This window comes from Gracilinanus agilis, chromosome 2, assembly GCF_016433145.1.
Source record: "Gracilinanus agilis isolate LMUSP501 chromosome 2, AgileGrace, whole genome shotgun sequence".
NCBI lineage: Eukaryota > Metazoa > Chordata > Mammalia > Didelphimorphia > Didelphidae > Gracilinanus > Gracilinanus agilis.
This window is the reverse complement of record NC_058131.1, coordinates 613,421,745-613,436,570: the sequence shown is the minus strand read 5'-3', so window position 1 is coordinate 613,436,570 and position 14,826 is coordinate 613,421,745. Positions and strand designations below refer to the sequence as shown.

The window sequence follows — 14,826 nt, the reverse complement described above, 5'->3', positions numbered from 1 at the left end:
CACTCCCCCTCCCTTCCTCCTTCACTCCCTCTGTCTCTCCCTCCCTTCTTCTTTCTCTCCCTCCCTCTCTCCCTTCCTCATCCTCTTTCTCTCCCTCCCTCCCTCTCTCTCCCTCCCTCTGTCTCTTTCTCCCTCCCTTATTCTTTCCCTCCCTCCCTCTCTCCCTCTCCCCCCTTTCTTCATCCTCTCTCTCCCTCTCTCCTCCTTTCTCTCTCTTTTCCTCTCTCTCCCTCTCTCCCTTCCTCCTTCTTGCCCTCTCTCTACCTCCCTCTCTCTCTTTCTCTCCCTTCCTCACCCTCTCTCTCTCTCTTTCTCTCCCTCCCTCCCTCCCTTTCCCTCTCACACACCATTTGGTCAAGTCACTTAATCTCCTAATCCCAGTCTCTTCCATTCTGAGACTAATTTAAGATTAATATGAGTCCCACCTCCTCCAGGAAGCTTTCCCTGAAAGTTAAAGTCCACATTGACTTTTCCCTCCTCTGAACTGCTACAACTCTTAACTGTCTGAGCTATAGAGTACAATCCTCTTCTTTTTTTCTTTTCTTTTCTTTTTAAATTAGAATAAATACCGTGTATTGGCTCCAAGGTAGATGAGTGGTAAGGACTAGGCAATGAAGATTAAGTGACTTGCCCAGGGTCACAGTTAGGAAATGTCTGAGGCCAGGCTTGAACCCAAGACCTCCCAATTCCAGGGCTGGCTCTCAATTCACTGAGTCACCTAGCTGCCTATAGACTGTCTCTTGTTGTTTCATTGTGTGTGTGTGTGTGTGTGTGTGTGTGTGTGTGTGTGTGTGTGTGTGTGTGTAGCTTTCCCCAACCAAACCTGAATCTTCTGCTTCCCTGTCCACCCTGCCTCTACCTCCTCCAGTTGATGCCAAGAACAAGGCTGGGCATACAACAGGTTCTCTCTCTCTCTCTCTCTCTCTCTCTCTCTCTCTCTCTCTCTCACACACACACACACACACACACACACACACACACACACACACACACTCTTTTGATTGGCTAAGGATGGAAAGGGGGATACCAGGCCCCTTCAACCAGGCTTCCCCAGCCTGGGGTCCCCAGGGTTATCCATCTGTCTTCTCCACAGCTTGTTGGAGGATGGGTACATAGTAAGGAAGGAATTAGGAAGGATAAGATTTGTTGAGAAGATAAAATAATAGGAGGAGAATCAAGAGTCCAGTCTCTAGAAGCTGAAAAGTAAAGGAGGTTGGAGTTGGAGACAGGTAATGGTTCTACCTTAAAGCTTCCCTTTCTGTCCCTTCCATCTTTCTAGCTGTTCCCGAATAAAGATCTGACACTGTTAAAAGATAGCGTCACATTACGGAATGAGCTCCTAAAGAAAAAACTGAAAATTCAGAAGGTATATGAACGATAGTGCAAGCTTGAAGGGGCTGGAAGAAGGGGTGGGGATGCTGGAAAGAACCCTGATTTGGTGTCCACATTGATAACAACGGTCTCATCTTTTCCACGTTCCCACTCCCGGACACAGGTTGTTGGGCAGGAGAAGGAAATTAGGGAGAGGGGAAGGGGCTCTGGATTATAGAGAAGGTAGAAAAGGAAAGTCCTATTGATCCATTTCCCACTCCCATCCTCCCAGGAAAAATTCAACATAGATTCTGTCAACAACCTCCTGGATGCACTGCTGAAAGCCAAGTTGGACAGTGATAATCCTCTGGTCCAGGAACCAGAGATCACAGATGAGCACATTCTAATGACGGTGGGGGACATCTTTGGAGCTGGTGTGGAGACCACCAGCAGTGTCATCAAGTGGTGCATTGCCTACTTGCTGCACTATCCCCAGGTAGGACTGTCATCTGGCATTCCCTGAGCCTCAGTCCACTGCCCCAGAAAGTGTCCAGGGAAGTGGGCCATCTCCTGCCACCCATCTCCAGGCCCCTGGAATGTAAATAGCATTAAAGGAGAAGTACAGACCAGTGACAACTTCAGCACTAATGCTGCTTAAGCCCCAATTGTCCAAGCATGTATCTAAGCCTTTCCCCCCAATCCATACCCTCCAAACACTGGCAAGGACAAGTCTAAATGTCTAAAAGCTCATGGCCAACATGGACATACCCCATTGTCCCCAGCCCACCCATCTCACAAGGGAACTGAGTTCACCTCTGGACTCATATCCTGGAAGTTCATGTCACACAGACAGAGATACACACATACAGTCATTCCTCCATACAAAGACACACAGACACACACACAGGCACACACACCAGTTCTTTCTTTGGTCTAGAAGTTGGTGCCATGAATGGTCCTCCCTCTGACCCGCAGGTAAAGGAGAAAATTCAGAAGGAAATTGACCAGAAAATTGGCTTTGGCCGAACTCCTGTGCTCAGTGATAGGAACCAGCTTCTCTACCTGGAGTCCACGATACGTGAGGTACTCCGTATACGGCCAGTGGCTCCCTTACTCATCCCCCACATGGCATGGACTGACACCAGGTATGCCTAATTCCCTTCCCCATTTATTGAAATACAGACCATCAGCATGCTAACTAACCAATCCATCCTTTTTTTCTCAACTCACTCAAAAGTCCACCCATCAATTAACCTGTACATAAAACAGCCTATCCACTTCTTCTGCCATGGACAGATGTATCATTTCTAAGGCAAAAGACCAGGAAGGGTTAAAAGCCAATGGGGGTTAAGTGACTTGTCCAGGGTCACATAGCTAGATTTGAACTCAGGACCTCCCATCTCTGGGCCTAGCTCTCTATCCATTAAGCCACCTAGCTGTCCCCATGCCATGGAACTGATACTTAGTACAGTTACTTAGTACAGATACTTAGAAGGTAAGGATTAAAAAAAAAAAAAAAAAGAATGATAAAGGAGGAACAAGTCCCAGTGAAGAAAGGAATTAAGACTCCTCCAAATCAATTCAACAAATATCTAGTAGGCATACTATGTTCAGAATCTTAAGCTCTGAGAAGGGGTACGGGGATAAATAAGACATGATCCTTGACTTTTGAAAGTTTCTAATCTAAGAAGGGAGATAAGGCAGGGACACATTTAACTAGAATACAATTTGGGATGTAATAAGTGCCCAGGAGAAGTATAGATCTGGTGCTATTAAAAGATCTCAGTAAGGGGAGAGCACTTCTGGCTGGAAGGAACAAGGAAGATTTCATGGAAGAGATGGCAACTGAGTTGGGTTTTGAAGGATGGGAGGCACTGCAAGAATCAGGTGGGGAAGGAGTGTATTCTCAGTGTCAGAAACTGGGAATAAATACATGGAGGCAAGAAAGGGCAAGATGAATCCTGAAAGTACCAATTTTGGAAAACTGAAGGCTAAATGAGAGGGAGCTCTGTGGGATTCTCCTGGAAAAGTAGATTGGGCCAGACTATGGAGCCCTTTGAATGTCACTGAAGAATATGGATATTACTCCAAAGTGGTGGTGGTGGTGGGGCGATCAACCAAATGAAAGATGGGATGATGGACTACATCCCATCCCACCCAGCCCATGACAGTGAGTCACAGCCTTGTCTCTAACACAACCAAGCCTACCCTTGACTTATATCAGTCTAATACTCACCCATGACATCTTTGTCCCCAACTATGAAAGCTTCTAATCTTCCTCCTTCTGAGCTGACCATTCAGCCCTTGAGGGCAGTGAACACACCTTTGACCACAGTAACTACAAAAAATCACCCACCACCACCATCAACAACTTTTTTTTTTACTATTAAGAGTGTGGAGTAATAATAACAATAATGTTTGGAGACAACTGATCTGAGTAATGATCTGAGTACTAACATAACATAAGTAGAATTAATTTTTGGAAGATGTTTTGGGCCTCGGTGTGCATTGGAATAGGGAAAGCCTAGTGGCAAAGAAACCGGTTATAAGGCTACTGCAACAGAATTTAAGAAATGATCAGAGGCTGAACTGGGTGTGCCCATGAAAGGTAATCAGAGGGAGAAATGATAGGATTTAGAAAATCACTGGATGTGAAAGGTAAGGAAGGAGAAATCCAAAATGACTTCAAGATTCTAAACTTGGTCGGCTTAGAGAATGATATTGACAATAATGAGAAAATTGGAAGGAGGAGGTTTGTTTGGAGGGAAAAGAGGACATATTGAGATTGTGACATTGTTTGCAACCTCCAAACATAAGAAGGCAAGAAAAGAGCTTGGCAACTTCACACACCTGTAGCCAGTTCTAAACTGCTGGAGGAGATACTGCTTTCAGGGCATGTAACAGAGAACCTGGCTGTAGCCTAATAGTAGACACTAGTCTACCAGTCCTTGGTCATCCTGCAGTAACAGAGTAGGGATTCCAGCTCAAGAGTTGCTAAGAATGGAGCTGTTCAGGGGGCAGATGGAAATGTAGGTCTGGTTTGAGGAAAAGAGGTTAGGGCTAGAGATACAGATCTAGGGGTCATCAATGCAATTAAGAGCTGGAATTGAGAGTAGATGACTGTCTTATAGGACAAAGCCTAGAGTTGAGGAGAGGGCTTAGGACAGAGCCTGAGGGATGCCTACATTTAAAATATGGATCTTGAAGACAAATGAAAGAACCTAGGGAGGAAGCTGTCAGAGAAGTGGGTACAAATCATAGAAACCAAGGGAAGATAGGATATTAAAAAGGGAGTCAGGGTCAACAGAGGGGGCAAGCAGGAAAGGTGGCCTGAGAAAAGACCACTGTTTTTGGCTATTTGGCCATCAGAAAGTTATTAGTGATCTTAGAAAAATCAGTTTTCACTAAAAAATAGAAACCAAAAATAAGGAGAGATCCCTAAGCATGGGAAAGAAGGGGAATAGGGACAGTATCATGTGAAGTGATGGACCCTTTCCTCACAGCATTGGAGAATACACCATCCCCAAAGGCACCAGGATCTATGTCAACCTGTGGTCCATCCATCATGACCCTACACAGTGGAATGAGCCAGAACGGTTTATCCCAGGTGAGTCAGTCAATTGGTCATCTAGCAATTTATTAAGAATCTTCTGTTTGTCCAGCACTGTGCTAAGAGCAAAAGTCCTGAAAAAAGGGGTTCCTTGCACATCAAACCCAAACTTCTGTAGGGTGGGAAGTTATGTATTTTACCATCTTGCTCTTCCTTATGATTGAGGCTGTCACTTCCTCAGGCTAAGGGTTATCCAAGGGGCAGCATGTTTTCCTCTTCAAACCAGCAGTGCCTCAACTTTTAAGGCATCTGGCATAATGCTTTATTTCCAGGGGGAACATGGTTCCTCTTGCTGACCCACTGACTGACTCTTCCACAGAACGATTCCTGGACAAGAATAAGGACCAACTCATCATTCCAAATGCCAGCTACTTTCCCTTTGGAAGTGGACCCCGGGTCTGTATTGGGGAGTTCTTGGCCCGGTCAGAGTTATTCCTCTTTCTGGCCTGGATCCTACAGAGATTTGACCTGGAAGTTCCTGAAGATGGAGAACTCCCTTCCTTAGATGGGTTGTATGGAGTAGTATTTCAGATAACTCCCTTCAAGTTAAAGATCAAGCTGAGGAAAGGCTGGAGAGAGGCTGAACTCAGTGCCTAGAAAACAGCCAGATTCTCCCCCATCGGCTTAGGAGCTATCATAAGTAAAATGCAAAGGGAAGTAATTAAGAATAGCTTTAGTTGGAAGCTGAGACCCTCCAAAGCTGCCTGTATCTCCTCAGCTTCGGGGAGATATCTTTCTATTGACTAGCATAGAATTCCTGCCATTCATTCCCTTCCTTCCAACCCCTACTCTACTCTGGAAAATCATCCTTCTTCCTTTCATTAGTCTCAGCCCTGGTAGATAGGCCAGGGATTTTTGTCCTGAATGATTTCTGCTCTCCTGGCTCATTGCCTCTACCTGGATTTGTTTATGTGTCCAGTCCTTTGGGCCATTCTTTGTGTGCCATGTCCCAATTGTAGCTAGTTGTAATTAAAAAGGCCAGGTGGCCCCAGGCTTACCAGCAACATCACCCAAATCGGTGTTCTTGTCTCCCTGAAGGTTAGGCGAAGACTTAAAACACTGCTTCCTCATATCCCTCTGATCCCTCTCCAGTCCCAGAAAAACACAGGGGTCTCATAGCTATTATAACTGAAGGCTGAGCCGAGACGAAGACTTAGCCAACTCTCTAGGAATCCAGATTCTACACTAACACTCACCCCACACTTGGACACTCAGGCCTTTTCAGGGGATAGATTTCAAGGTTCCAAGCCCCCTTTGTGCTAGTTTATTATTGCAAGAGGACAAAAACATCCTCACACTTGATGGGTCTTCAATACACCAAAGAGGCAAGCATGACTGTCTGTTCATGTAGACCAGCACTGCACTCTCAGCTCATCCAAATCTTTTCCTCTAATAGATGAGGACTACAGGATGGTCATGGGGTGGTGATCTTGCAAAAGGGCTGGAGGGAGGTTGAGGTCAGGGCCTACATGATAGTCAGAGGCATCCTCAGGGCTTTAGTTGTATTGAGTTGGACAAATAATGGATGCCAATGATCCTACTTCCAGAGATGGAGATCCACAGGAGAATCCCTTCCTGTGAGGGAACAGGAGAGTGTCTGACAGAGAGGCAAACATTTCCTCCTCTCTTCCAAGTTACAGTCTTCTCCTATCAATCATGCTGATTGATGATTAAGAGACCTGGGTCCCCTTACCTCCCAGTCCAAGTCCATCCAGGAGGAGCAATTTTCTTTCCCAAGTTCTCTTCTTGTTACAAAGGCAGTCCAAGAACATCTTAGAGAGCTGGACAAAGTACTTAAAAACTTGAGCCAAACTACAGTTGGCATGAGTGGCCAACCTGGGCAAACACTACTGGTTCAGTCCTACTGATATTACCTCTGGGAATCTACTTGAGAAAAAGTACTTTTCAATTACTTTTGAAGATCTTGCCTAGGAGGAAAGACTACTAGAAAGTACTAGAAGGGACAGCATTTCGACCTCCCAAACTCACCCATTATTTGAGCTGCTGGAAGGGGCCAAAACACAACCACCACCCTTTGAATTACTCCATCAGCTAGACTGATTCCTCAACAAACTCCAGTTAACTGCCCCACCTACCATGTTCTTTGCCCAGAAAGGTGAAGGGGTTGTGAGGCGCTGTGGGGGTGGAAGGCTGGGGCAGGACAGAACGAGGCCTTTCAAATGTGCTCAGAACCTGAAATAGATAAAGCATTTTGCACATATGTGATGACTAGTGGATCAGTGAAGCTGGATGGAATGTTCCCTTTTATCTGGCTCAACTTTAGAAGAGGGTCAGAACAAACACTAGCTTCCTTGCTATGAAACAACAAAAGGGAATGAGGATTTCATCAATTTAGAAGCTCCCTCCTACCATCCCTACACACAATGGAACTCATACCCACAAGTACTTGTTCATCTGATGGGATTCTTGCCTTAAGTTTACCACCTACCATATGACTGAGAGCACAGGGAAAACTAGCAGGCACAGTGTGTTCACTCTCCATATCTGCTCTCTGGAGATCTTCCCGTGGGAATGCTCTCTGGAGGTCAAGGAGAGGGCAATTTCCCTATAAGCCATTACCCCAGTTTTAAATGTTCCAGAGCTAGGCTCTGCTTTGATAACCCACTAGATCAAGTTATAAGATCAGAGCAAGGTTAGCTTCTCCAGTGAGCCAACAGTGCCATGCCCAGGGTGCTCAGACCTCCTGAAAGACCCTATCCAAACCTGGCAGCAACGTCAGTTTAAGTTCTTTGAATATGACACATCTCCTCCACGTAGTGCTATGGGCAGACTTATGGGGGAAAGAATCCATATGGGACAGGATTCTGGAGTTACAGAACTTCAACAAGACATATGTTGTGTACACACACATCTCACCCACCACGTGTTCCTGAAAGCCAACTTGCCTCTTAAACCCTTGGCTTCACCCTCTGTTCTCCATCACAAGCCATATCCAGTAATCAAAGACCCTCCCATGTCTTTGTTCTGCCCATACCTTGTTACTGACCCAAAAGCTGCTGCTCAAAGGAAACATCCCATTGGCTTCAGACTGGGCCATCAAACTAAGTGAAGGAGGAAGCCACCCCAACAAGCCTCAGCCAGACATTCCAGTCTCTCCTTAGTCTGCTTCTAACCTACCTTTCCAGGTGTACATTACAGGTCTTGTTTTGATTCCTAAGAGTGGGCACATGCCATCCCTGAATGACACAATAAATGCTGCTCTCTGTTTCTGAAGATGACACTCCTGACCCACCAATGGCTGCTCTCACCCATACTCTGCAGTGGAGAAGGGTTATACTGAACTCTCTGCACACTCTTCCTTAGCCCCTTGTGACCTGTGAGACTAGAAGGGCAGTCTGGACATTTGTGTGACACAGATCCAGCCAGTGGGGGATGGGAAGGGGAGAAACATGGACTACTTGCCCCATTAGCCTCTTTGCTGCTTTTTTCCCCTTTGAATACTGGAAAGTCCAGCTAGAGCAAGCTGTACCAGCTCTTAAGAGTTACTTGTTAACTTTTCAGTGTGCAGAATTCATATTTGAAGAATAACTTCTGAATGTCCACTGCCAGAGAAAGAACCAATAAATAGAAATAAAAGACATAATTTTTATATACATATTTTGTCAGGTGATGCCTTCTAAGGTATGAGATGGGGAGGTAGGGGATGAAACCTGGGCATTTTAATGTAACCAACAAGCAAATAAATTAATTTTAAACATTTTGGGGTGTGATCAGTCATACTTCAGAAACTAAAAACTATAAATCAGGCTTTGATGTATTGTTTTGTTGGTGGTCTAAACTTAAGGAAGTGATGGGGAAATATTAATTCAGATTAATCTTAAAAGTGTGTGGTATTTTGAAGAGAACCAGCTGTTAAACATCTACCAGCACACCCCTGCCTAGACCTGGCCTCACCACCCAATTTCTTATTGTTCAGTGGTGTCCAATTCTTCATGCCTCAATTATGGGGCTTTCTTGGCAAAGATACTGGAGTGATTTGCCATGTCTTTCCCCAGTGGATTAAGGCATATGGAAGTTAAGCGATTTGCCCAGAGTCTCAGTTAGTAAGTGTCTGAGGCCAGATTTAAACTCGGGCCTTTTTGATTCCAGCCCAACCCACTGAGCTACCTAGCTGCCTTCAGTGCCACAATTGTCTCCTTCCTTTCTTGTCCCCAATCCTGAGCCAGATGCAAGCCAAGGGCTTCTGCTCTAGGTAACTGATTCTCCCAAGTCCATTCAGATAGGTATTCAATGTCTTGGCACTCTACAAAAATTATCAGGATCCCATGGTTTTCACCACTTATAATTCAGAGGACCATCTATATTGCCTTCAACTCTCTGGATGATTTAAAAAAAAAAAAACCCTTTCCTTCTGTCTTAGAATCAATACTAAGTATCAGTTCCAAGGCAAAAGAGTGGTAAGAGCTAGATAATGGAGATTAAGTGACCTGCCCAGGGTCACACAGCTAGAAATATATCTGAGGCTATATTTGAACCCAGGCCTCCCACCTCAAGACCTGATACCATCTACTGAGCCTCTCTGGGCCTTTTGTTCTCCATTTTGGCCTGGGATTTCAGGATATAGTTAGCAAGTAGTATACTTCCTACTTTGGGCCTTAATTTCCTTATTTGGATAAAATGGGGTTAACCATTTAAAAAGCACCTTCTAGCTTAAAAACTAATCTGTTCTACTTCTCTGGCTGCTTCTATAAACTTTTCTTTAGCACTTCCCCTTTTTCTGATAGCATCCTCTAGTGCTTAACATGTGACTGGAGTTTTGTTTTGTTTTTTGTAATTAAAAAAAATTTTTTTAAACGCTTACCTTCCATCTTAGAATCAATACTCAGTATTGGTTACAAGGCAAAAGAGTGGTGAGGGCTAGGCAATGGGGTTAAGTGACTTGCCCAGGGTCATGCAGCTAGAAGTGTCTGAGGTCAAATTTGAACCCAGGACCTCCCATCTCTAGTCCTGGTTCTCAATCCACTGAGCTACCCATCTGTCCCCTATGGCTAGACTTTCATCCTTGCCTTTTACTACTCTATACCAGGGTATTGGGTAATCAATCCATCAACAAGTATTTAGAAATTTGGCCATCCAGGTTAAACTGACAACACTCCAATAATACACTGGTCTTGTCTTTGGTCAGTTTTCTATGTCCTGCTCAATCTATAAGACGTATCTGATTAATGGATCCCAATCAACTAAAATTTAATAAGGACTGTGTGGAATGGTTACCTTCATTCATCTTCCATTTGGCTATGACAATGGGTTTGCCCTTTGCCTCCCTAAGCTGCCCATGGAGCTCTGAGAAACTTCTGAGCTATGAAATGGGTCCAAGCTCCCCAAGGATCCCAGATTCCCTTCAAGGAATCCCAGGATATCCAAACAACTCTCCTAGCCCAAGTGAATTCCTCTTAGGGAGGCTTATTATAACTGGCAGGTGGGTAGATCGCTCTGGAAAGGCCTCTCAATTGGGACCTAGCTTAGTGACCAAAAGCCGTCCCATGCCAATGGCCATAGCTTTCTTTGTGCCTAAAGAGACTTTGGAGAGACTGAGAGCAGTTTTACTTGTTTTCCTCTTCTCTCTCCTTTTAAAGAATTCTTGCTTTAGAGAGTGGTTCCCTGGGAGAGGAAATATTGGGGAATCCAGGGGGGAATTTAGGTGTTGTTATAACAAAAGATGTTAATCATTTTTTTAAAAATTCTAATGGAGGGATAAGGCACTGGAATGCTAATTCCAAGCAAAATGTTTGCTTTCCCCCAGATCATGTTAAGTCATGGACTTCAAGTTGGAAGGGACTTTAGAGGTCATCTGTCTTAGACAAAGCCAACGTGCTACAGCAGAGAAGCAGCCAGCCAGTGGTATGCATGTCTATAGGTGCAATGGTGGCCCACAAGTCACCCCCCATCCCTTGCTCCCTGGGCCACTCCACAGCCATCTGCTCATATGGAGAGCCTGGCTGGGAGGGCTTGAAGGAAGGGGACATTTTTTTATTTTCTTTCACATTACTCATCTCCTGGCATTGCAAGGTCCCAGGCCTACACACTGTTCTTCACACACGATACTCCATGCCCCATCTTCAGGCCTTTACACTGGCTGCGCCCCCTCCTCCCTTCTGCCTCTTGGAATCCTTGGTTTCTTTCAAGGTTCAGCTCTGGAGGCCAGGTCTGAGGGAAGAGGCCTTTCCTGTCTCTGCCCTCCCCTGAACCTGCACACTCTAGTCTGAACCACCTGGACAGCTCTTTGGCCTTTCCTTTTGTTACTTTGGACACATTCCCTTCAACCCCGTGTGCTCCTCACAGTCTTTCCCACCCATCCCAAACTAACAGAGCACTAGGGATGCATGGAACAAGGAAGCCCCTTCATTCAGAGGCCATGAGGTTAGGGGGGTGGGGTGGGATTATAGGGAGCAGAGGTGGCTAATCTCTGGCTGAACCCTGTCCCCCAAGGGGGTAAATTTCCCCTTCTCTGGTTGGTGGTTGTCTTTGGCTTTTTCTGCTTTTGGCAAAATGGTTAAAAAAAATACTGGGCTTGTGCAGAGGTGGATGTCAGTCAAGCACTCCCTCCAAACACAGTCCCTGGCACCCCACCACACCCCATCTCAGTTTCCAGGTTTCTTGATGTCTGCCAAAAATGCTTTCCTCCATACTTTTGGGGGTTGGCATGGCCTTCTTGGACCCCTGTGTTCCTATGGGGAGTCGGCTTTGGCCCATAGAAACCACAGACCCATGCTGGTTTCAAAGTAGTTACTGAGCAAGGCAGTAGCTAAAGTGGCTCAGTGGATACAGCCAGGTCTGGAGATGGGAGGTCCTGGGTTCAAACCTGGCCTCAGACACTTCCTACCTGGGCAAGTCACTTAATGCTAACTGCCTATCACTGACCACTCTTCTGCCTCAGAACCAATACTCTGTATTGATTCTAAGATAGAAGGTAAAGGTTTAAAAACAAAAACAAAAAATCCAGACATCAGGGCCAACCGGAGCTCTAAAGGCAGGGAGGTCGGGTGGAGAGTGGCTGCTTCTGGGATCAGGAAGAATTTGGTTCAGATCCTGCCCCTGACACATACTAGCTATGTGGTTTCCTTTATATTGAGCTAAAACCTGCTTCTCTGCAAGTTCCACATATTCTCAGCCTTTTAGGGATCATTTAATCCTCTGAAAGAGAAAACTGTCAGCACTATACCTGGCCAGAGGCTGTTTGCAGACTTAGTGAAGGAGCCTGTTCCATCCAGAGGCAGCTCTTTTCACCTTGTTATTGTTCAGTGGTGCCTGATGTTTGTATAGTGCTTTAAAGTTTTCAAAATGCTTTCACGTACATTATTGCATCATGTAATGTGTTTTATGTTAATTATAAATATAATTAATAGTTTTGTATTGTATAGTCCTAAGAAAAAAAGGTATGAGAAATTTTTGTTCAGTCGTTTTTTTATTATACCAATTTTTCGTAACCCCATCTGAGGTTTTCTTGGCAAAGATATTGGCGTGGTTTGCCATTTCCTTCTCCAGCTTATTTTGCAGATGAAGAAACTGAGGCAGAGTCACACAGCTATTAAGTGACTGCGGCCACATTTGAACTCAGAAAGATGAGTCTTCCTAATTCTAAGCCCAGTGCCCTACCTAGTTCTCCCTCTCTCTATCCACTACATTTGGCCATGCTCCATAGGATCATAGCCTCCTAAATGTGCCAATCAGCATTATTCCCATTCTGTGCCATCCATACTGATAGATTAGAAAACTACAGGTTTGGCTCCAGCCTCTGGGTCCTCCATAGCCTGACCCACACCTGCCTCAGTCATTAGATCAGTTAGGTCAGAGGGGAAAAAAGGCTTCTTTAAAACTACCTTTCATGCTCTTCTCCCCCCCCCCCCCCCCAATCTCTCTCTCATCACTAGCAGTCTTGAAAAACTTGTCCATCAACAGCCTTCTCCCTTTCTCCCCCCAGGGGGACTAGGCTGGGCTTGGGCCTTTGTCGGAGAAAGCTGATGAGCAGGTTTAGCAGCTCCCATCCCTCCAGAAAGGGACAGAAAACAACCTGGTGTGGAGGCAGAAAAGGAAACAGAATTCTCATCACCTTCCTTGAAGTGACCTCTGATTTATCCTATAGCATGAATATTGTCTGTCTGACGATTGTTTGTTCACACTTGATCTTCCTCATCAGACTCTGAGCTCCTTGAGAGCTGGGGCCTATTTTTTGGCCTTTCTCTCTCCAGTGCCTAGCGCACAGTAGGCACTTAATAAACATTAGTTGACTGACTCAGTGCAATAAGCTTTGTTGCAAATCAGAACTGAATAATGCTCTGAGTCCTGGAAGTACTCAATCCTTGTTCCAACGAATATCTCCAGAGATGCTCCACCGTAGACCCATCTTTCACACTTGCACTTAATAAATAATTGTTGGAATTAGGGAATTTATACTACAGTTTTAACAATAAATTAATTTTAAATGGAGACAATGGAATTCCTTTTCTTTCCCCTGAACTCTTGCCCTCTGTCTTGGAATTGATACAAGTATTGGGGCCGAGGCAGAAGAGCAGTAGGGGCTGAGGATTGGGGTTAAAGTGACATACCCAGGGTCACACAGCTACGAGGAAGTGTGTGAAGTCAAATTTGAACCCAGGTCCTCCTAACTCTAGGTCTGGCACTCTGTCCATGGAGCCACCTCACTGCCCCAGTGGAATCCCTTTATAACAGTTGGCATCAGGGTTTAGAAGGCACCCCATTTTAAGAAAGCAAATTTAGACTTAATGAAAGCCTCCTAACAGAGCTGTCTATAAGTGAAAGGAAGAAACAGGTTCCTTCACTCAAGTCTTCAAGTCCAATGGTGTCAGTGGCATGTTGGGTACACCATTGAGAGGCTTTCTTGTCTAGAGCACTAGATGGGTTTCTCAAATGCCTTCCTTCAAGGAGATGCTTGCAATGCTGAATGCACCTCAACTAACTCCATCTGGTTCTCATCTTCCCAAACCACACACACCCCCATTGCCTGGAGACTGTCCTCCTAATTCTGCCCAGGTATCTGTTCATGAGGGGCTAAGGAAGAGTGTGTAGCAGGGGTATCGAGAAGCACTTTACAGGTCTGACCAGCCAGTGCTGGGTCAGGAGTGTCATCTTCAGAAACAGAGAACAGCATTTATTAGGTCACATTTCAGGAATGGCATGACTCTCCATGGCAATGTGGTAGTCAGACCACTTGGGTCTCAACCCAGAATCCACCACTAACATAAAAGCGGTGTGATCAAGTTAAGTCCCTTCACCCTCTGGAGACCCAGAGTTGCCCATCTCATAAGATTAAAGATGGGGGAGGAGGTGGGTGCAGCTAGGTTTCTTAGTGGATTGAGAGCCAAGCCTAGAGATGGAAGGTGTCCTCTGTTCAAATCTGGCCTCAGACACTTCCTAGCTGTGTGATCCTGGGCAAGTCACTTATCCTCCATTGCCTAACCCTTACCACTCTTCTATCTTAGAACCAATACAGAGTATCAATTCTAACATGGAAAGGACTTTAAAAAAAATGAAAGGAAATAAGTTATGTTGGAAATATTTTCAAAACGTTATGTGAGGATTAAGTCTAATCAGAATAACATAACAAATATATCCTTCTCAAAAGCATAAACCTTTTTTGACTTTGTGGCCAAGGAAGGGAGTATTCTGAATGGGCAACATACTTGTCCTGGGCACCCTTGCTCAGGCTCAGAGTCTCCTGCTGCCAACACAGGAACAGCTGCCCAACTGAGAGATGGGTGGGGAACCATTTCTTCAAGGGCTGCAACATAAGTGTCTGCTGTGTAATATTTTCTAGCAGGATCTGGCTCCTTCAGAGATGTTACAATAGAGAAACATAAGATTATAAGGCGGGGAGTTGAAGGGGTATTGTAGGGGCTGAGAGAAATCTATTTAAAACATTCTGC

General features: G+C 45.1%; 1 protein-coding gene across 1 annotated transcript in view; it reads left to right on the top strand.

Annotated features, from left to right (window-relative positions):
* The window catches only part of LOC123234242 (steroid 17-alpha-hydroxylase/17,20 lyase), a 13,215-nt gene extending 7,697 nt beyond the window's left edge, over positions 1-5,518 (top strand). The window contains exons 2-6 of the mRNA XM_044660168.1: positions 1,280-1,366; positions 1,604-1,807; positions 2,287-2,456; positions 4,815-4,918; positions 5,241-5,518. Coding sequence (XP_044516103.1) covers positions 1,280-1,366; positions 1,604-1,807; positions 2,287-2,456; positions 4,815-4,918; positions 5,241-5,518 — 843 coding nt within the window. The remainder of the gene's footprint in view (positions 1-1,279; positions 1,367-1,603; positions 1,808-2,286; positions 2,457-4,814; positions 4,919-5,240) is intronic.
* Positions 5,519-14,826: the final 9,308 nt, after the last annotated feature.